Source organism: Larus michahellis, chromosome 20, assembly GCF_964199755.1.
Source record: "Larus michahellis chromosome 20, bLarMic1.1, whole genome shotgun sequence".
In the NCBI taxonomy this organism is placed as follows: domain Eukaryota; kingdom Metazoa; phylum Chordata; class Aves; order Charadriiformes; family Laridae; genus Larus; species Larus michahellis.
Genome location: NC_133915.1, coordinates 4,947,190 through 4,968,487, shown reverse-complemented (window position 1 = coordinate 4,968,487; position 21,298 = coordinate 4,947,190). Strand labels below are relative to the sequence as shown.

The 21,298-nt window shown below is 40.4% G+C and overlaps 1 protein-coding gene across 2 annotated transcripts in view; it reads left to right on the top strand.

Annotated features, from left to right (window-relative positions):
• Positions 1–21,298, top strand: part of PPP2R2A (protein phosphatase 2 regulatory subunit Balpha) — a 41,543-nt gene that overhangs the window by 16,659 nt on the left and 3,586 nt on the right. For both annotated transcript variants that reach the window (XM_074563543.1, XM_074563544.1), the window contains exons 3-9: positions 13,139–13,236; positions 16,544–16,709; positions 17,277–17,389; positions 17,664–17,841; positions 18,789–18,953; positions 19,534–19,703; positions 20,464–20,555. In XM_074563543.1, coding sequence (XP_074419644.1) covers positions 13,139–13,236; positions 16,544–16,709; positions 17,277–17,389; positions 17,664–17,841; positions 18,789–18,953; positions 19,534–19,703; positions 20,464–20,555 — 982 coding nt within the window. The remainder of the gene's footprint in view (positions 1–13,138; positions 13,237–16,543; positions 16,710–17,276; positions 17,390–17,663; positions 17,842–18,788; positions 18,954–19,533; positions 19,704–20,463; positions 20,556–21,298) is intronic.

Sequence of the window (21,298 nt, the reverse complement as noted above, 5' to 3'; positions counted from 1 at the left end):
TAAGTCCCTCAGTTTTGTGAGTGATAGTGACAGAACATTCAGGCACCTAAGGGGGACCTTACATGAAGCAACTGTGGGCATGAGGTTAGTTCCTGCTCAAGTTAATTTTGTTCCCCTATAATTAGATATTTATGATCTGTATGTGATTGTACAAAGGACAAAAATGATGAGTAACTCCCAACTAAATTCTGCACAATACAAATATAACTTAACCCTTCTGTCATCTTTGTGCAGGGAGCGCTCTCATAAATCAGCGCAGGTTTTGCTGGCTGAACAGCATTTCTGTGAGGGAAATATAACTCGGGTGGATTGTGTGTCGTGCTGCTTAGTACAGTTGCTTTATTTAAAGGGATAATGTATGGTTGAAAGGCACAATCCCTGTGACAGTGGATGTCTGAAGCAGGAAAATTCAAAGTGGAGGCAACTTGCTCTTTCTTGTGTCATTTAGTCAAGTTATCACTATGCAGTAATACTTGAAATGCTTCCTCTACAGTATAAACTATAGAAGCAGAGAACACTGACGCTGCCAGATTCCCCCTTCAAGCCAGCCATAAACTTCATATTCTACAGGGCTTACATTTCAGCTAAGATTTCATTTGGGGTTAAAGAAAGTAAATTTGTTTTTAGAGAGTTTTATTGCTGCAGCACCAAAGAACATGTTTTGTTTTCAATTTTTTAGTGTATTTAAGCCACTCAAGGAAGGCTTGGTTATGCGACTGTTCTGGGCAGTTATAAACTACTTTGGTTGCCAGAATTCTGTGCGCTTGATTGAAGCCTAAGGTTTTGGGCTTTTTTTATTTGAATCTAAACAGGAACACTTAATTTTACAGGTTAAGTGTAACTGATGCATGCTGTGACAAGAGTGGGGCACAAACGTTGGCCAGGTATCTAAAATGTCAGATGGCTTTTAATTTAGTAGATGAAGCTTTCAAAAGGACTAAATTAAGAATATTTTCTCTACCTCATGTTTCTATTCTTTTTGTTTATATTTCACATCAAAACCATCCTTTCTGATGGAGTGATAGATAGCGACTTAATCTAGGGGTGCGCAGCCTCTGAAGGCGATGTTATCCAGAGGCTGCAAACTACTGCTCACAATCTTGTTCCGATAATCCTGACCTTGAGTGAAGAGGAGTTTTCGTTGCAATCGAAAGGGGATTGATGCAAAACTAGGTGTGACACATCCTCAGTAGGAAGGCTCTTCTCTTGCCTTTTCCCCCACCTGAAAATAGATTTAAACCTCACAGGCTGGAAGCTCTCAGCAGCTGAATGTTGTGATGTGCAGAAAACTGAACCCCGTGATAGCTTTCACATCGAACAGCTGGCCGGTATTTAAAAATCCCAAAATGTTGGATTTGCTGTTGATTACTTTTTTGTTTAAAAGTAGAGCAGTTCTGCTGGTTGGAGGGAGGAAAGCTTGTGGACACACTTGAGCTATTTTTTAATGTGTTTTTTTTTTTTTATTCCATAGTATTGCAATGGCTGCAAAGAGCAGGCTGAAGGAGAAGCTGTGACCTTTAACTGCTTGTTCCTAGTTGTGAATAAATGTTGTAGTTCCACAACCTGTGAGATTATTCACCCGCCTTTCAAAGGTTATTTAAGATGGGTACCAGGAGTGGGTCTGGATTTCTGCCACTTATGCCTCTTATGTTTATGATATTAATAAACTGGTGTCAAATGTCCTGGGAACGGGTGATGCAGGTTGAAAGACCTTTGTTTCGGCCAACAATAGACCTGAATTAGTGTGAATAGGAAAAGCAAATAGGCACTTCCTGTCATATTTTAAGGGATACTTGAGTTTGGCGAAGCATGTGTATTAAGAGATTTAAACTAAATGCCCATCATTTGCTTTTTTTCCCTAGTAAAATGTTCCCTGTGTATGTATGGATATCTATTAATCTTTCTAAATACGCTTCCAGTACTAGTAAAATAAGGTAGAAACCTATTTGTTTGAATAGATGCTGTCGGGTATTCTTCAGGGAATAAACTCTAAACCTTCATAATGAAGATCTAAAGAAGGGCATTGTCTCAGTTGTTGCTTTCCTGCCCAGGTTTGTTCCTTGAGTTAAAACTTAGAGGCCTCTTGCAAAGACAGAAACTATTTGAATTACAAATATCTGGGTGGTGCTTGAGACCACCTTGAGGTTCAGTTGCCTCAGGGTATTGTAAAAGTGCAGAACAATATTTGCAGTTTCGAGGCAGAGGATGCCTTTAAGAGACTCAAGGGAATTCTTATCAGGTATTAAATAACCCCTTATTATCAAGTTGGAGGTGTTTTTCAGGCTGGTCTAGCTTGTGTTGAGTTGAAAAATGGCTCAGTCTTGAACTGGTAATGTCTCCACTCTGTGGTAACTTGCAGATTGAGTTATTGGGATAGTGATATTATTCCAGAGTTGTGGAGGACTCTTAAGAAGCTTCACCCGATTCCCCGGCCTCAATTCCAGGATGGGAAAGAACCTAGGATAGATCAGCTTAGGTGTATGTGTAAAATGTACCCTCGGAGACCCTAGTAACACGTGGGTGACGGCAGCCAGGTGATGGGGGCAAGACAAGGTACTGGGAACTCTGGTTCGCAGCTTCTTGGGAACTGAAGATACTGCTGTGGTCAATTTGTTCTTTCACCTACTGAAGAAGGGATTTGTCTTTTGGTTTCCCGTGCACGTGATCTGAAAGGAAGTGCAGTAGTGTCTTGTCTTAATGTTTAAAAATAGAAAGTAATTAATCAGGATGATGGGCGTTAATGGTTTTCATGCAGAGACCAAACAGCTTTGTATTTGTTCATATGGGGAGAACATTCTTCTCTCTGCTGTTGTCATGAGTTTAATCTGAGAGGATTTTTTTTGTAGTAACTTTTGAAATGCTTATTAATAACAAAATTGTGATTTAAAAAAAAAAACAAACCCAAAACTATCCTCTCATCAGATGAAGTGGCTTCAAGGCACCAGTTCAAAGTTGTTTCCAGCTAACGTGTACTACCTCTATAGTGGTTTTTTTTTTTCTCTGTAGGTTTACAATGAAGTTTGCATAAATGGAGTTATAGAATGCGGTGCCAGATTTGGTGAGCAGAAATAAAACCTCTACAGTCAGGTATAGCCCGGTGGTTGCAGTAATTGGTACAGGTGTCATTTCCAGTTCCACGGTGGATCACAGTTTTAAATCGATTTAAGGTGTAAAAGTTCTTTCTCCAAGTTCATACTAATTTTTAATGGGAGTGCTTTAACTTCATTCACAAAGATCAAACTTAAAAGCAATTTTATGTCATTTTAAGTGGTAGGAAGCATCAGTTCCCATTAGTGTATGGCACATCTGTTTTCAGAGTGCTTTGGCTTGCTGCTGGTTGTGGTCTCTGTTTTCTCTGTGCCACCACAGGTGTCTTGGAGTCCTGTATACTGGAGCCTTTGAATTTCCTACTATAGATGGTGACAGGAAGCCAGTGGTCTGAGGTTTAAATCAATTTCCTTTCTCTTCTAGCAGTGCCAAACTCTGACCTTGTTTGGGGAGCCGGTGTAAGTGTAAGCCTGTGGAGGCTGTGTACCTATAGACAGGAATGCACTTAATTGGCATTTTGGTCGTGGGCTCAGCAGCCTTTTGCAAACACAGCCGTGCTGTCTGGAGATGGCACTGCTCCTGAGCATGTCCCTTGCCCCGCACCCCCTGGCAAATTGGCTGATATAATGCCTTCGGCTCAGTCCTGATGAACTCCGTTAGCTTAGCAAAAACCAAACCGCTTAATGTGACGGAATGGTGTTAGGGATCATTCACAAAGGTTGGAGGTGGTGGTAATGCCTATGGAAGGTGGTGATAGTAGTGTTCCCTGGGGTGATTTCTGCTACTTCTGAAAGTTGCTGCTGTTTTAGCACGCTGCTTCGTTGGCCCCTTGCCTTGGTCCAGAAATGGACCACGGGGGAAACTGGTGATAAATATGATGGTGGAAACTTGACCTGACTGGAGATGTTGAAGCTTACTAAGGTTGGCCCACGAACAGCGGTTGCCCAGTGAGGCACAGCAATTGTTTACCAAACACAAGAATGAAAATGTTTAGTGTGTTGTTCTCTATACAACCTAATTTGTAGTATTGAACACAGAGCGTGATTTCTTTGAATTCTGTTTAAATGAGGAACTTGCTTTGATACCACGGTTAAGATCGCCTAAAGATTTCTCAATGTCTGAGGAGCCACTTTTCCAGGTGAGCTGCACCGTATTTTGGGAGATGGTGATTCTGTTCCCTGCTGTATTGTTACCTTGCTAAATTACTTCATCTGCATATTCATTATTATTCCAACTTGTAAAGGGTTCTGAGAGTCACTTCTGTTCCAGTTCTGGTCTCTGCACTTCTAATGCCATCTTCTCAGCATTGCTCTGCAGACAGCAGCAGCTTCTGTGGTGTAGGGCGGATGGATTTGGAGTGTATTCTGCTCTGAGCACTGAGCCTAGTAAAGCTATTTAGGAGAATTATTAGCCTTACATAAAACCAGTGGCGGCAAGATTAAGGCTGGTGTCACTGTATTATTTCAGTGGGAGGGAATGGAAGTTTGCTGCTCAGGAACTCTTGGTTTTCTAAGAAGTCTCGAGGCTTAACAAAAATAGTTGCTTGCATAAATTTACAAAACCACAGAATAACATTGTTTTGAGCTTAGTACTTAAGTTGCATTATCTCTAGACTATCTAAGAACATGTTATAAACGCATCTGTAAATTCTAAGCCATCCTAATACGCATATATCCGATGAGATGGTTGTCTTACAGTACTGGTTCCTTCCCTTAGCTAGTATTGTTCCTGCTTCCGTTAAAAAAAGTGACTGAATTCCAGTTCCTATTACTGAAGGCTGGTGACAACAGAGTTCTTGCTGTCACACAGATGTAGATTTGACAGCATAACAAGCAATCTCAGAAGGACGAGTAATCTCAGAAGAGTAATCTCAGAAGGACGTGGCGTACTTAAGGACAGAATGTGAGCCATGCTGAAGAGTAGAGCCCTGCTTATTTATCAGCCCCCAGTGAACTGAATCAGAGTTGCAAGGTAGGCATCGGTCGTGTTAATGTAACTTAGGAAGCGACAGGAAAAAGCTTTATCAAGAGAGGTCCAAACTTTATTTTTAGGGAACTGAATAGGAAGTTAAAAATAAGATGTGTAATAATAATAATGAGTAAGTCACTCAGGCTTTCCAATCTAAAGTTGAACTAGTTGAACTAGGACTTGCCTGTTCTAGAAAGCGATACTTTTCCTCAAAAATTGGCAAAGTTGGGGGGGGGTTGGGGGGAAGAGAGAGTGAATAAAAGAAAACAAATGGGAATATAGGAAAGCCCAAGAAACTGAGGGAAAGTATGGGGTTTTAAGACTGCTTGGCAAGCTTTACATTTGGTTATTTTACTTGGGGTGAGTAGTTTATGCGGTGAACTACTGGTGTGAAGTACTAAATGTATCCAAATAAATATATTTGGAAGCTGGTATCTTGTGTGTGTATATTACACATAGATACATATGTAAATAGGACTGGGAGAGTCTCAACACTTAAATCCATCTTTATCAAACAGGAACGAATGCTCTCGGAATCAATGGGGAAAATGACGAGATCACGATGATGGCATGTATTCTATTTTCAGCATCACAGGGCCTGGAGCACTCAGAATGAACGTGGATGCTAGAGAACACTCTGTAAATCTTTCCCCCTGTGTGTAGGCTTCCCACATTTGCCCAAGCCAACAAAACCAGCTTAATTACTGTCTGCTGCTTGAACTGCGTCTTGGGCTCCCGCATGTTTGTGTTCTAAGGCTGGCAGGGCCAGCAGCAGCGTGAAGCTAGCTGGCCATCACACAAATTCCACTCCCCTCCTGCTCGGGAGGAGAGCCGTGCCCGCTCTTTGTGTGCAGCGGTATTGCAGGGCTGGTACTTGGGAGAGAACGAGGAACCAGCCTGGCTCTTGCCATGCTTTCCAGCACAGGAGAGAGAATTTTTGCCACGAGGGTAACCCCTTTCTTTACTTCTGTGTTGCGTGTATTTCATCCCGTCCCCATATTTCTGAGGAATTAATATATTTTTAATGCCCTCTCCTGGTACAGAAGAGATCTATTTAAAGGATTACTGGAATGACTCTTAAGAAGTAAATTGAACAGTAGGAATGCCTTATCCAGCTGCCTTTGGTTTTGTTGCCTAGTCACTTCTGAGAGACGGAATGAATGCAGGGAATCACTCTTGAAAGTGAATGAAGAAAAGGGAAATGAAGTCAATAGTAAAACCGGTCATGGTAACTTTAAAGTATACAATCCTTGTGTTCCCTTCCCCCTCTCTACATACATAAATTAAGGACGAGGCTGGAATGCAGAGGGCATTTTCTTTTCCACCCTCAGTACTAAAGAGTGCTTGCAGTTTTGCACCCTTATTCTTTCCCTGGTGTGTGTAGTTGTGGTGTCCTCTGTTGGGAGCTCTCTTCTCTGCAAACACAAACGTATACTCACTCTGCCTTAATCTTATTTAAACAGTCCTCCTGTTCCCTTTGAGATTAACGCTTTGCTATCTGGCTTCAGAGACTAAATACACAATATATTAGGTCTCTTGATGAGTGTGGTAGATCAAAATCGTGCAAAGAGTGGGGTGATGTGGGGATGGCTCAGGCATTTGGAGTGCATCATGTAGCTTCTTAAAATATTTGAAGCCTTGGAGGAGCTTTTGTTTTCTCCCTTGTGTTTTTGCTTATTTTTTCCCTCCAACAATGAAGTACATAACTCCAAAACAAAAACATTACTGGAAACAAGAAAGTCACAATTTTCTGTCGCTAGCTGTGATGGGAGCTTGAGTTTGTGGAAGTTGCAACTGTTTAGTAATCTGAAGCAGGAAGGTTGTGCTTCACCCTGGGTTAGAAAGGACCAAACAATTCACAAGTGATTTCCAGACGCTTAAGGTCTGCAAGTTCTCCTGGACAGATATTCTTGCTCAGCTGTGAGCGTGTTGACTTTATCTCTTGAGATAATTGAGGAAGAATGGCTCAGGTATGCGCAGTAATCGTGTGCTGAATTCAAATATTTCAGTCTTTATGCCTCATTATGTTTATCCATTCCTGTGCTGCTTCCTCAATTTTGAGGCTTTTTGAGCTTCCTTGGATTTTAGTAATAATCCTAAAAGTTGGTTTCCTGATGTTTCCTGTTCCAGACGGTGTCTGAAGTAGTGTTGGAATGATCAATTGATACTTAGTTTGATGAAAATAGCTTCCTCTATACTTAACGCTGGCAAACTGAGGAAGCGGGTTCCACGTTTGGTCATTGAACTGTCTTTTTACTCCTTAGGACAGAATTACCAAGCTGTAAGTAATCTGCTCGACATTATGGACGAGACTTGTTTGAGTTGCTCCTTTGGAAAATTCCAGAAATGGTATTTTGAGCCACTGGGAAGGTGTATAAACAATGAAGAAGTACCAAAATGCTTTTTAAATACTACAATTCTTTGTTCAGTCCTTGGAAACATCAGGAGATTGCTCCACTTGTGTAAACATACTGATTTACTTGCTCTCTGCTTAGGCAGCAGATCAACGTGATTCCAAAAACTTGCACAGAAACCTTTTAGGTCTGGTGAAATAAAGAATCTCTTTGTTCGCTGCCATGATTGACTTGCTGCTGTAGAGTAGGTGACATGTTTTGCCTACCAAGCATGTTTTATAAGCAGAGTTTATATAAAGTTCATGGTACATTAAAATAGATAGCCTCTTCTGTACTAATAAAATACCTTTTATTCTATTATTGGAAACAAACTTAATACAGAATTGCTTTTCAGGTTCATAATGGGCCTTCTGGAACTAAGTCATTGGATTACAGCTTTTTTTTCTTTTTGCTTGTTTGGACTGATAAAGCTTGCTTTATTCCCTTATTCCATAGACTTGTTGACAGTGGTAAGACTTCAGCATGACCCTTTCTATAATATTTCAGAAAGCTTGCTGGTGATAATGCATGCGTGGTTCTTGTTCAGCATTCACTGGGAAATGTGGAAGGCCCCCAAAGTGTGAAAATGATTTTGTTTTTTCAATATCAGTCATTGAGGTTTTCTTATTTCAAACATTTATTTCTTTTAAAAGGGGAAAAGGCATTTGAGATGTTGGATTCCTTTATTCATCTGTTTTTGAAAAGTCTAGCCTGCCTATTTTCATTTGAACTGCTCATCTTTCATAAATGCACTGGCCCAGAGCCTCAGTTTTTCAAACTGTCTGAATCCTGTCTGACATAACAGGTCAATTACTCAAAACAGCAAAAGTTGGTGTAATAAATACTGAGGAAAAATTCTGAAATCGTGATTATTATCTTCAGAAGCCCACTAGGAAGCAAGTTAAGTTTGCATTGAGTGGCTGTTCTGGTTAACAAGTGGCCACTGGTTAAGAATTGCTTGGGAGCTTCTGGTGTGTCTCCCTTTCACATGGTGAACTGCGAACACGTTACTTGAAGCATCATAAAAACTTGGTGATAAATGTCTTTCTCCCCCGTCTCGTTCCCTGTCCAAGCTGGACACCTTCTTTTGATTCCTTTGGTTCTTCAGATTCCTGTCTCTGTCTACCCTGCGAAAAGGTAGTCTTACTTGAACGTAGTGAAGATAAGTGTCCAGCCCTTGGGTGGCTTTGATTTCTATTGGAGCACTTGAAGTGAAGATGTATCATTAAAGCAATACGTAAAAAGCTTAAAGCAGGTTCTGAAAAATAAAGATCATGCGCAGAAGAAAAAGCAGTCTTGACAGCAGCTGCAAGAAACTGGATTGTAGCTGCTGATGCGGGAGGACTGTCTGGAGGTTTTGAGGACTCCTGGGACAGCAGACTCTGCCCTGGTGGCCTGTGCTGATAGCTCAGGGACCAGAAGCTTCTCCTGACAGTTTGGTGGGATTTTTCAGATCCTTGGCTTGGTTTGGCTTTTGCGTGTTTTGTTTCTTTGAGGTAGGGATACAACTGTACAGTAGTTCTGTGTTTGACTCACAACATTTCACTCAACCTGCTGCAAAACACTTTCCCTTGGTGATGGCCGTGTGCAGTGACAGTAAGTGGACTTCAGGTTGTGGAGGTAATTTTCTAGGTTTGGGGTTTTTTCTGGTTGATCCCCCGACCCCTTTGCTTTCTGATCACTGAAAAACATTACTTGGAAGTATTCAGTGGTCTCAGAAGTGTTTCTACAGTGTTAACAATAACTATATATGAAGGGACATTGAAGTGGAACTAAAGGACAATCGTATATGGTAACCCTGAGCTGCCTATTGCAAGTTATGCAAGAGGGAGAAACTTAGTACAGGTATTGCAGGTACACTACAGGAATGCAGATACACGTTTCTGTCCTATTTTTTGCTTTTGTGAGAATGATGTCTTCATCTTGTGTGTTTGATGTTGCCCTGTAGCGTTTTAAAATCTCAGCACTTGAAATGTCACGTTTCATTTTGGTGTCAAAGACGTCTCAAAATGCTCAGGGTGAAGAGAGAGACAAATGTGGTCTCTCAAGGCACGGGTAACTTTGTGGCGGTGTATTATCAGATAATGCTATCTAACTGTATCCTGGGAGGGGTGTGGTTAGCAGATAAGGGTTTGGTGGTTATTTATCTCTGATACTGGTGCTTGAAGAGGAGGGCATTGAAGTGAGTTCAGTGGTAAACAACAGAACGCATCCTATTTCCAAAAGCTGTTGGTGACAATAGAGCACCTGTACATCTGCTTCTCCCGCAGGAATTCCTCGCTAGTGCCCTTTGCAGATAGACGGAATCATTTACGAGCTCCTGGGCAGTGAGAGCAGCCCTCCGTGTTTGCAAGACTCCCACCTAGAGACTCTAGCAAAAATAGCATGCAAAAAAGGGAGGAGGCAGGGAGAAGGCAGCGCCTTCTGTAGATGCTCTTTTGCTCGTTGCAGCGCTGAAGGACTAAAATAACCCTACGTGTAACTCTCACAGGAATTAGAGTTACCGTCTGAAAAGGAAAGGATAACACTGATTTTTATTTGGCAACGAGGGTGTTAATACAGATGAAAATACACAAGCGAATCAGTGCACTGCGGAAGATGAAATGCTTCCCCTGTCAATTCTCAAACACTATTAAATCCGCCCAGTTCAACACCAGTGCCTTCATGTCTGTCTCTTTCTTTGACCAAGGTATGGGAATACGGTATTCGTAACGGTGAGTTACTGGATTTAAAATGTGTGATTGGTTGCTTTGGTCTCCAGTACTGATTTTTGTATAAAATATGCCTCTCAGCCCTATTTTGGGACTAGTTAAGCAGAAATCATTTTTCCGCCTACTTTCTTAGCACGTTTGTTTTGTCCTTGGAAAGGGAACAGTCCAAGATTACAGTGTAGAAGGCACATCAGATTCTATAGACGTATCTCGAGTTGAGAAACTAATTAATAATTTTCTGTTGTGATTGCTGCTAAGGAATGTGGTTTGTTTCTAATTTAAAATTGATCCAAGTACCTGAAAAGATCTTCTGCATAGTGTTGATCAGGCGCTGGAGGGTTTGGAGTCCCTTGTCACCGCTGATGGGGCTGCAGGACTTTGTGGAGGTGTGGGGATGGTCGTGCTGAGAGTTCCTTCACCCGGTTGAGCCTAGAGACAAAGCAGGGCTCGCGTCAGCTTGGGGATCACTCATGTCAAGCTGGGATGATCTTGCAAGTTAAAATAAATTGCAAAAAGCGAGAATGTCAAGAACTGTTACAGAAAAGTGCTTAGCTTTCTGCTATACGTGAGACGTGTATAATTAATAAATACAATATATGTTACATCAGCAGACCTAAGAAAATGGAGGGTTTATCCCTGAATTTATGGCTTTTCTGGCTGTTGTTACTGCTTGTTCTAATCATAAGGCTTCGAGTCTAAGGCTTTTGACCTTGTAAAACTTTTAAGTGACTTTCACCAAGTAACTACTGTGATGAATTTATCCATCTATTTTCAGATGGATATATAAGATTTTTGAGGCAAATTTTTCTTTGCTGTTCTGCTTCCGCATATGTGCACACATTTAGATCTGCTGATAACTTGCTGTATCATCTTCTCTGGTTTAAGACTGGCTTAGCTTGCAGTGTTAAATCTCTCAGTGTTTTTCAAAATAGTAATTATTCTGTATACCTCTCACTACTGAGAGGCGAGTTACCTTGTTTTTCTTCAATTAATTGATGACTTTCTTAAGCTCTCCTCCTTTTAGAGGATTACAGCAACGTGGTTTGCATTGTATGGGATAACAACGTGATTTGCATTGTATAGAACAGTCAAAATTAGATTGCTTGGTTTGCACTTCACTCTTTCTGCATACTGGATTTGATTAATTGTATGTTACCTTTATGCCCTGTTCACCTGTGAAGGGTACACATTGAATGCCATATTCTTATCTGAATGATATGCAGTGTTAAGTCTTGCAGACGTGAGATAAATCACTTCGTCTGTTCACAAATATGCTAATGGATGGCTAAAGTAACCGTTACCTTCCAGGAAAGAAAAAAAAAAAAATATAAAAATGACGTGCACTGAAATCAAGGTTTTTCTATGTGTGGTCTGGATCCTGGTTTATCTACATACCAGCTTACATCATATTTACGTCCTTAACGCCGTGTTCTTGAGACGTTTCAGCCTGTTTGTGTTTCGGCAGTGCCAGATAATCACGGCAGGGGAGGTCGATGGAGATAGGATAATCTTGCGTTTATCCTTTGTCATACGGCTGTTCGTGCTGCATATTAGAAAACACAGCTGGGCTGTACACACTTGTTCGTGCCAAGAGTCTGACTCGGCATCTTTTGCCTCTGGATGAGGATTTTGCAGCGGAGTTTGGCCTGTTTGTCAGGGCTGTCTCTGCACCGTGCAGGTTTCAGGCAGATGTTGCTGCATCTTGTAGCTGCTGTGTAATGCAGTTATTGGAGAACAGCTTGCCTATGTCCTCGGGGCCACCGCCCATGGGTTTGGGACAACCCGAGCATGATGTAAGTTTCATTTTGGCATTAAAATGAATAAGAGGAAAATCCTGCATGTTTCACTTCTTCAAAATGAAATACCCCTTTTGCTGTCTATGATAAGATAGCTTCCGTGATAGGCTGTACAATAGTGTCTGCTGAAATTTGGACCGAGTAGCTATTGTTTAGCGGTTGCTTTCAGTCTGTAAAGCAGGTACCAGACATTTTTTAACTCTAAAACAGAGGAAGAAGAAACCATCCAATAGAAAAGGAGGGTCCATTGTTTATCTGCATTAGACTGATGGGAAAGTGAACAGCCTAAAGACTTGCAAATGTAAAAAACTGTAGGTACTTCTGCAGAAAATTATGTTTATGTAGTGATATTTCAATTTGAAGTTGGCATTCAAAGAATTGTTTGGCTTCTGATTCTGCTGTTTGAAAGTATGAGGGGCATGTGTGTGTTTGAAGTGAATTGGTGTGCTTGAGCTTAGGTCGGAATTTGTCATTTTTCTTTTTGCTGTGTAAACACATCAAGTTGATACAAGGTACGACAGGGTTTTTGTCAGTGTATGTTCACAACTTAATGTTAGCACTCCATATAAAAAATACTTGTGTTAATATAAACCTTCCTCAGTCAGAAGAGACACTCAGTTTTTTTAGAAACAGTCTGTAGACTTTATTTCCTATTTTCTGTAGCTGTTTTTGTTCCACATCCTGGCATTCCTTAGACACTGATGTCTGAACATCTCCACCCTAATACGTTTTGCCCTTAAGTTGTCAAATGTGTATGGAGTCCTTAATAAAGAATAATTAAAAAAAGGCCTTGAGATCGTATAGGTAATGACTGTCTCTAAACCTTCTATCAGAAAGAACGGGGAAAATAAAGGTAGGAATATGCACGTACATGGTCTCTGCTGTTAAGAGTACATACTGAAAATCCATTTCTATACTGACTAGAGTAGCACTCGTAACAGAAGAACACTTCTAAGAAGTGATGATATATAACCTTTAAAAACAATTGAGTGCACAACACTGAATTTGTAACTCTGGCACGGTGAACTAGTAACTGCTTTTCAATTGTATAGCTTCAAAAAAATACTTTTGTATTTTTAAGAAAATTCCTATTTGTATTTTATAACATAAATAAACTGAATGGAAGTACGATTTTCTTTTTTACTTACAATCATAGCTTTCTTGGCCGCTTAGTATTTAGAAGAATTATTAACTGGTGGGGTTTATTTTTGTTCCTATGCAGCGGATATAATTTCTACAGTAGAATTTAACCATTCTGGAGAGTTGTTAGCGACAGGAGACAAAGGAGGTAGAGTTGTCATCTTTCAACAGGAGCAGGAGGTGAGTGCTAACTACTGCAAGTGTATTTCACGTTCTCTCGTCCTATTTGTTCTCTTCTTAAAGAAAAGGAGCATGCTTTCATAAAAACTTCACACAAAGTGCATGCCTGTGTAATAAGTGATTAAAATAATGACATTTAAGAGTGAAGAAATTATTGAGACCTTTGTGACGCTGTTTGAAATTAATTTATCTTTAAAAGCTCTTTAGCTGTGGTCTAAAGAGTGTTTAAATGAAAATAAAAAAGTGGGGTAGGACACAAAAAGACAGTGGGGAAGCTGAAGTTGGTTGTTTTACAGTTACTCTGCTTGGCTATGATTATTATTTTAGATTTCACTGTAGTTTGGGAAATAAAAGTTTTCCCTTAAGTGAGTATGTAACTGTGACCTAAGATGTCCTTTTCCATCCTGATACCAATCAGGTAAAATCATAGAATCATAGCAGCAAAGGTATCTCTTAATTTTATACTTGTTCTTTTGGTCTTTTCAGAATTCTATAGCCAAATCTTCCAATGTCAGGAAAGTGCTCCTACTCCCACGTTCGAGGTGGGAAAGCTGAGATGCAGCGCTTGATTTTTAACTAAGGCCGCAGTTAGGAGTTAACTTGGTTAGAATTTATTTCAGGCGTTTCTGTCATCTCACTGCCTAGAAAAGTCACGCTGCTGCTTCTTTCCTTAGCCTTTCATTCAATTGCAATTCTAAAACTCCTAAACCTTTAGAATTCCACAGTTCCCCTGAAGAAGTTGCTTTCTGCTGGTAGGCAGGCAGTTTTGGTGCGGTACCTTCCCTTTATGAATAAATCACTGTGGTCAGTTGGTGCCATCTAGTGGGATATTCCCGACTGACTGGCCTCTTCCCAGGTTTCTTTGCCCAGAGTCTGACATGAACATAGTGTGTAGAGTATCCTCACTGTAATATTCCTGCAGTTTTGGGTGAGGTTTTTTGGTGTTTTTTTTTTTTTAAAGTCTTTTTTTAGCTTGCATCCTTTAAGGATCCTTTACTTTAATGTAGCTTAAAGCTTAAATGGCTAATTGCCTGTTCTCAAGTGAGTTGTCCTTAAATGGCTACTTATGGTTTTCATGCATAACTCATGGCTCATATCCTTACGATCCGTGAGTCTAACTACGGTGAGAATCACCTGGGTCATCAAATTAAATTGCACGGAATTATTTTTGGATAATTTGACTCCTTGGTGTTTCGGGAATGAACAATGGAGACTTGATTCCCTAATGCATTAGTAGTTAGTTACGCCATACGCACTACTGTCTAGAGCAAGTGTTATACGTAAGGGTATCTAAAAGACAGTTAAGTGTTTTAGTTGGGTTTATGTACCACCTTCTATCGCACTGCATTCCGGAGTGTTTTACAGACTGTACGTACGGGAAGACAAACACTAAAACACAAGTGCCCTGTATGGAGCTACATGCGCTCCCGTAGCTTTTCCCACTGCCAGAAGGCTGCCGCCTCTGGGTGGGAACGCGCAGCCCTTCTGCAACCGGAGCAAGTGCCATTGCATAAGTACCAGGCAGGAAATGAGTACTGTGTCTAATTGAAACTGGAGGAGGAATTTGCGTAGGCAGCCTGTAATTACCTAAATTGGAATTTAACATAAGGCACTTGGGCCAACACCTCTTCTTGTTCTGATTTTTTTTTTTTTTTTGCGTGCCATGAGATGGTCTCATGGTTTAAATTTTGCTTTTATCCCAAGGATGGATTTCACATGTAATTGCTTTTATATATTATCCTAGTCCTGTAGAGTTTTACTAGAATACACAAGTATATTTAAGACTCAAACATTATGGAACTGAAGGAAAGTTCCCCGAATCATGACCAGCATTTCCTAAAGCACAATAGATTTACTTTAGCAGTCGCCTGTTGTATGGAGTGACCCTGCTTAACTTGTTAGACCTAAGTGAAACTTAGAACAAAGTTCCTTCCGTTCTGTAGGGTGGGGAAGCCAGTATAATTGAGAGGTGTGGTGCGATCTTCTAGTGCCAAATTTTATTTCTAAGCATTTTTTCCACTTTTCCCTCCCTCCCAGCTTATTGTAAAATGTAAGAATTCCTGCCAGCTATTAATATAAGGGGGTGAAGCAAGAGAAAATGATGCAAGGAATGTGACAAATGTGGGCTAGCAAGGATCATATCAAGAAGCATGTTTTAGTGAGGTATTAAGGGATGAGATGAATGGATGGACGTGAGACACACAAGAGAAGGAAGGAGCAAAGTCCCTAGTCAAGAACGTATCACAGGAAAGGCATCTAATGGTGCAACCTCTTGAAATGGGTGCAACAGGAATATATCACAAAATTAAGCTTGAATTAATTTCAGGTACCACCTAGTGAGCACTGTTTTCTGCCACCGTACCTACTGGAGGGAATTTAAGGTTCAGCACATGCAGTGCAATGTTAGCACTAGGAAGCCACTGCCTAAAACAGCTTGTAGAAAGTGGAATTATGCAAGTTTGGAGGTTTTTCGGTTCTCCAAACAGTTCCATCCTGAACAGGCTAACTGCAGGCGTGACTTTTGATGTCAAAGATGTATTCAGCAGAGGTGTTAAGCTCTTTTCCCCCCTCATGTCCAGAGTGAGGAAGAAAAAGCTGCTGAAGCAGTTTAGAAGGTGTCAGAGGATGTGGAGGTTATAAAGCAGAATAGCGGAGCTGCGTGTATAAATGTAGAGGCGATGTGGGATTCCCACGGTGTGCCTGGCAATCAGAATTTACCCACAGGGTAGATTTGCCGTCTGTGTGGCTCTGTATTTCTCTTGGGGAATACTCTCCTTATAAAATAAAGATGGAAAAACTAAAGATGAGGGAATGATGAAGCCTTTTGATTTTAAAACAAAACAAAAAAACCCCCAAAACTTAACACACCTAGGATGATTAGACAAAATGATAGTTTTTAAGTTCAACTCCTCAGAATTAACCTGAGAACTTGCTGAAGGTATTATTCACGTGGCTGAGGGGAGTTTCTGGAGACTTCAGGAATCAAAAGCTGCTGCAATAACTGTCTCTTCTCTGATCCTTTCTTAGCCAAAATAGTAGAAATTCTAATAAAGTTGTTGCAAAAGAGATAATCCTCATTTTGTCCTACAGGTTCATTAAAATAAGGCGCGTTGTACACGAAAGGATACTCATGGCAAATCTGGCATAGGCAACAATAGAGTGTAGAAGTCTTAACCTATTCTTATGCTAATTAGCAGTTTGACTGTATATCTTGCTGCGTAAATACCTAGTTCTGGCTTCTGCCTGCAGCTTTGAAAAGCATTCTGTACACTGCATATGTATCTTGATCATTTAATTCTCTTTCTAGAACAAAACCCAGTCTCACAGTAGGGGAGAATACAATGTTTACAGTACCTTTCAAAGCCATGAACCAGAGTTTGACTACTTGAAAAGTTTAGAAATTGAAGAGAAGATCAACAAAATTAGGTGGTTACCCCAGAAAAATGCTGCTCAGTTTTTATTGTCTACAAATGGTAAGTTATGACTTAATATGACTTAATAGTTAATTCTGCATGGCGACTGATTGTTACGTAGGCTTATTATTAGGAGTTTGTCTAATCCTCTCCGCTTTGAAAAGGCTGGAAGCAAGTTGGCTTAAAATGCAAGTATCTAGGGATGTGGCTACGCAAGAGTTAAGCCGTTTAGCTGTGCTGGCTTGCCTGGATGCAGAGCCCCACAACACGGGCAGGTATATTAGTTGTTTCGGATTTGGTTGCTTTATAGCAAAGGGGCTTAGCTAAGCTGTCATTCACTACCTTCGTATGCGTGTAACTAACCGTGTGAGAGCTTATATTAGTCATTCACAACAATCCTGATTCTAACTGAAACTTGCTATAACTTTTATAAAAAGAACAAATTGTGGAGGAGGTATTTTTAATGCTTTTTATCTTGTCTTGTTTTCTCCAAGCAGTATTTTTGTCTTTTTTGGTACACGTAGGTGATCTTGTCTTGTTTGAAGGCTTCACATTAAAGTGCATCAACTGTGACGACTAGTATCTTTGCTAGAGCTTTGATTTTTAACTGTGGCTGCGTTATTTCAGATAAAACAATAAAATTATGGAAAATCAGTGAAAGGGACAAAAGACCAGAGGGCTATAATTTAAAGGAAGAAGATGGACGGTATAGGGATCCTACTACAGTTACAACACTACGGGTGAGTAGTTCCATCGCTGTGAATTAGCCACATTGAGGTGATTTCTCCTCTCCCTCCCCACCTGGAATACAGATTAGCCTGTGGCTCAGTAGCTGCCCCGTCAGATTATGAACTTTACATTTTCTGTGATGCCACTTGGCAGATACATTTACTTCTGAGGTGTGATTTTTGAGATATTTTAATCAGCTTGGTGTACCGAAGGGCTGTGATTATGGCTGCCAGTGCATTTGTAGTACACGTGTGTCTCAAACCTCCATTGCTTTGTATTTTGCAGGTGCCAGTATTCAGGCCCATGGACCTCATGGTTGAAGCTAGTCCGCGAAGAATATTTGCCAATGCTCACACGTATCACATCAATTCCATCTCCATTAATAGCGATTATGAAACGTACTTATCTGCAGATGACTTGCGGATTAACCTGTGGCACCTAGAAATTACGGACAGAAGTTTTAGTATCTTTTTTTGCATTGTTTTGTATGATGGGAACAGTTAGGTTGTAACAAAACTGTTGGGTTTTATTTCCTTTCATGGGAAACGTTTTGTATAGGATGTTTCTCCCTATCCTGGTTATTTCTCCCTGGTGGTTGTAAAGGCTTTTACTTCTGGAGAGGTAGCTCAGCATGAGCAATATATGAGAAGCAGTCATTTGCCTGGTGAAAACCAAAAAAGCTTAAGGTTTCAAGCGAGATGAGCAATCGTGGAAGGCAGCATTACAGTAAACTACCTTGTGAAATTTTTTTGACTTGCGGTAAGAAGCAAGTCAGAAGTACCATCCTTATCTCAACAGTGTTCCTTTTTTTTTTTTTTTTTTTACCTTCTAACCCAACCATCTGCCCCTCTCGCATGTGCACCTACAAATGTCGCAGGCAGCAGGATCCCAGAAATATGCAGTCAGTCCTACTGTTGGGAGCACAGATTTGTGGGCAAATGAGCAGGATCCTGAGCAGAAATCACACATAAAGAAATCGCCTTCTTTATAGTGTAGCAGTGTAATTAGTATTTAAGCAAAATAAAGTTCTATGTGAAAAAACTTGGGTGACATCTATGTAGTGTTGAATTAATTACCGCTGAAGTGGAGCAAAAAATTAAGCAGGCTTGTGCTGTTACAAGAATTAACTTCAAACTCATACAGAATGCAGTGTTACGGTCTTGCTTTCTAGACAAACTGTGGAACTTAAAATTAACCTTTATCCATTTTTTGACTGGTTTCCACAGTCTGGCGTGGAAGTCTAGCCCTGCTTCCAAATGTCAAGCATTATTTTGCTTTTATGGGCTTGTTTTAATTCTGTTTGGCTATTTCAGATGTACTTTGGTCAATGGAAGAAGCGTTGCTGAATACATTCAAAGCTGAAAAATATGTAATGAAAACTGGAGAAAATTTCTTAACAAAATGCTGTAGATATTGTAGATATTAAGCCTGCCAACATGGAAGAGCTCACAGAGGTGATAACAGCGGCAGAGTTCCACCCAAACAGCTGTAATACATTTGTGTACAGCAGCAGTAAAGGAACGATTCGTCTCTGTGATATGAGAGCATCAGCGCTCTGTGACAGACACTCAAAGTGTAAGTTCTGTCCTGCATTTATTGTCTCTTTGTGGAATATGGTGTCTTGCTGTTAGATGAAACCAAGCACTCAATAAGAATCTATTAAACACCAAAGCGTGCGTGTAGATGTTTGTATTGGATTTCTGTAGTATATAGAATAGATCTAAAACCTAAAATCTAAATGAATCTTAAGATTAGTAGTAAAAGTAGTGAATAAAATTATTAGCAACTTAAGCTGGGGAGCCTGCCTGGACGACAGGACTCGGAATGGCTTTCTGCAGACTTCAGGAGGTCAAACGCGAGTTGAGTTTGGTCCGTAATTGGTGCTTGATATCTTACGTGTGTGAATGACGACTCTGAATATTAGCGAGTAGTTCTCTTATTTAGAAGCTGACCTTGACTTGCTATGGAAATAAAATATTTCAGAGTATGGCAATTGTGTTATAAGGCTTTCTTGCTGAAAGTCATTGTATAGAGTGCGGGCAGACTAGCCCGATGTGGCAAGTTTATTGAGAAAATGTTAACCTAATTTGGGTGTATCTTGTATTGGAAGAGGCATAAACTTACAGCTTGAAATGCCTGTCTTCTTTTTATACAGTGTTTGAAGAACCAGAAGACCCTAGCAACAGATCATTTTTCTCTGAAATCATCTCTTCCATATCTGATGTCAAATTTAGCCATAGTGGTCGATATATGATGACTAGAGATTACCTGTCAGTGAAGATCTGGGATTTAAATATGGAAAACAGACCTGTGGAAACATACCAGGTAAATAGTCTTGATGTGGCAGTTAAATTTTTGTCTATAGATCACTATGTCCAAAGCAAAGCATCAATGAGATTTGTGGGTTCCACACAAGTGCTAAAGGATCTTGCTGTTTGCAGAACCCAAAACCACATTTGGGTATGAAAAAGCCTCCCCCTTACACAATGGAAGTGTGGAAAGGTAATCTTCAGCCATGAGGTAGCACATCTCTCTGAGTCTTCAGTTGGCTTTATATTCTCCTGTTTTCTCCTGGAGAGAATAGGAGGTAAAATATTTCCTTTGCAGAAAATGGTTTTAGCTGGCCCTGAAAATTGCTGTGGTGTTTTCTTCCTAAGAAAACTTGCGAAGGGATCCTCTTCATCATACGCAAGAGGAAGATCAGCCACAAAGGCATGATTTTTAGCAATAAGCAAAGTCTGATAAGTCTTTTCAGATATCTAGAAGGGTAGTGAGGGTATCACAACTGCTCAGAGAGAGCAAGCGTTCTGAAGAATGGCTGAGTTTGGGGAGATGTCTCTCTCCCCACCCCAAGTGACTTGCTGCTATTTGCATTCATTTGAAATCTCTGTAGAGCGGAATACGTTAATTTATGCATCTATTAATTTTGCTCTTTATCCATGCAGTCAGAGGAGGGAGCTGTGTGTGCTCCTGTGGGTAGGGTGTAAGCACTGTCACACACTTAATTACTTCTGGAACAGAATCTATGAAGGTTATTTTTCAGGTATGCGAGTTCATTCAGTTTATCTAACTTATTTTTTTCCAGGTGCATGAATACCTCAGAAGTAAACTTTGCTCACTGTATGAGAACGATTGCATTTTTGACAAATTTGAATGCTGTTGGAATGGATCAGACAGGCAAGTTTAATTCTTCTCCTATATACACACTTAAGACCTTTTCCAAATTATTCTTAAAATGGGCAACTTGAAGCATGACCTCAAGTATCTGTCTGGTTTTATTCAGGGACTGGCTTGGGTAATATTTTAGTACTTCAGTAGACTTTAGCGTATGTGTATTAGCTCTTAACCCTTGAAGTTGCAGCATAGGATTATAGAGAATTGCCTTAGGGTACCAAAGTGATGTAGAATTTGACTAGAAATTGACTTCTGTCACTTTGCCAGAATGAAATATTAATGGAGAGACGGGCAAAGCAGTAAGATTAGAGATGGTTGTCTGCAAACTTTAACTGGTGAAATACTAGCAATACCTTAACCCACTACTAGGTTTATTATCCCCAGTGTTTATCTTTTTGGGTTTGTTCCCCCCCACACCCCGTGTCACCTGTGATGATCCGACTTTGGCATGATTCGTATGGGAATAATACCCGTGTACTCAAACCCTGTTGCCTGATGGATACTGTACCTGTAAGAAACCACACCAGGGCTGTTGGGGAGCCTCTGCGTGTGTTTTCTGTTTAAGTTGCTTTGTCACAAGGTAGAACACTTGGGGAAAAACCTTCTAGGGATTTTCTTTCTTACAATGAGTTGTCAAGTTTGCCTCAGTCGGGCATGGTTGACTAGCCAATAATACCGCTTAAGACAGCTACTGCTTTTGTGTTAATCATGTCATTAACTGCTTATTTGCGAGATCTAAATCAGCT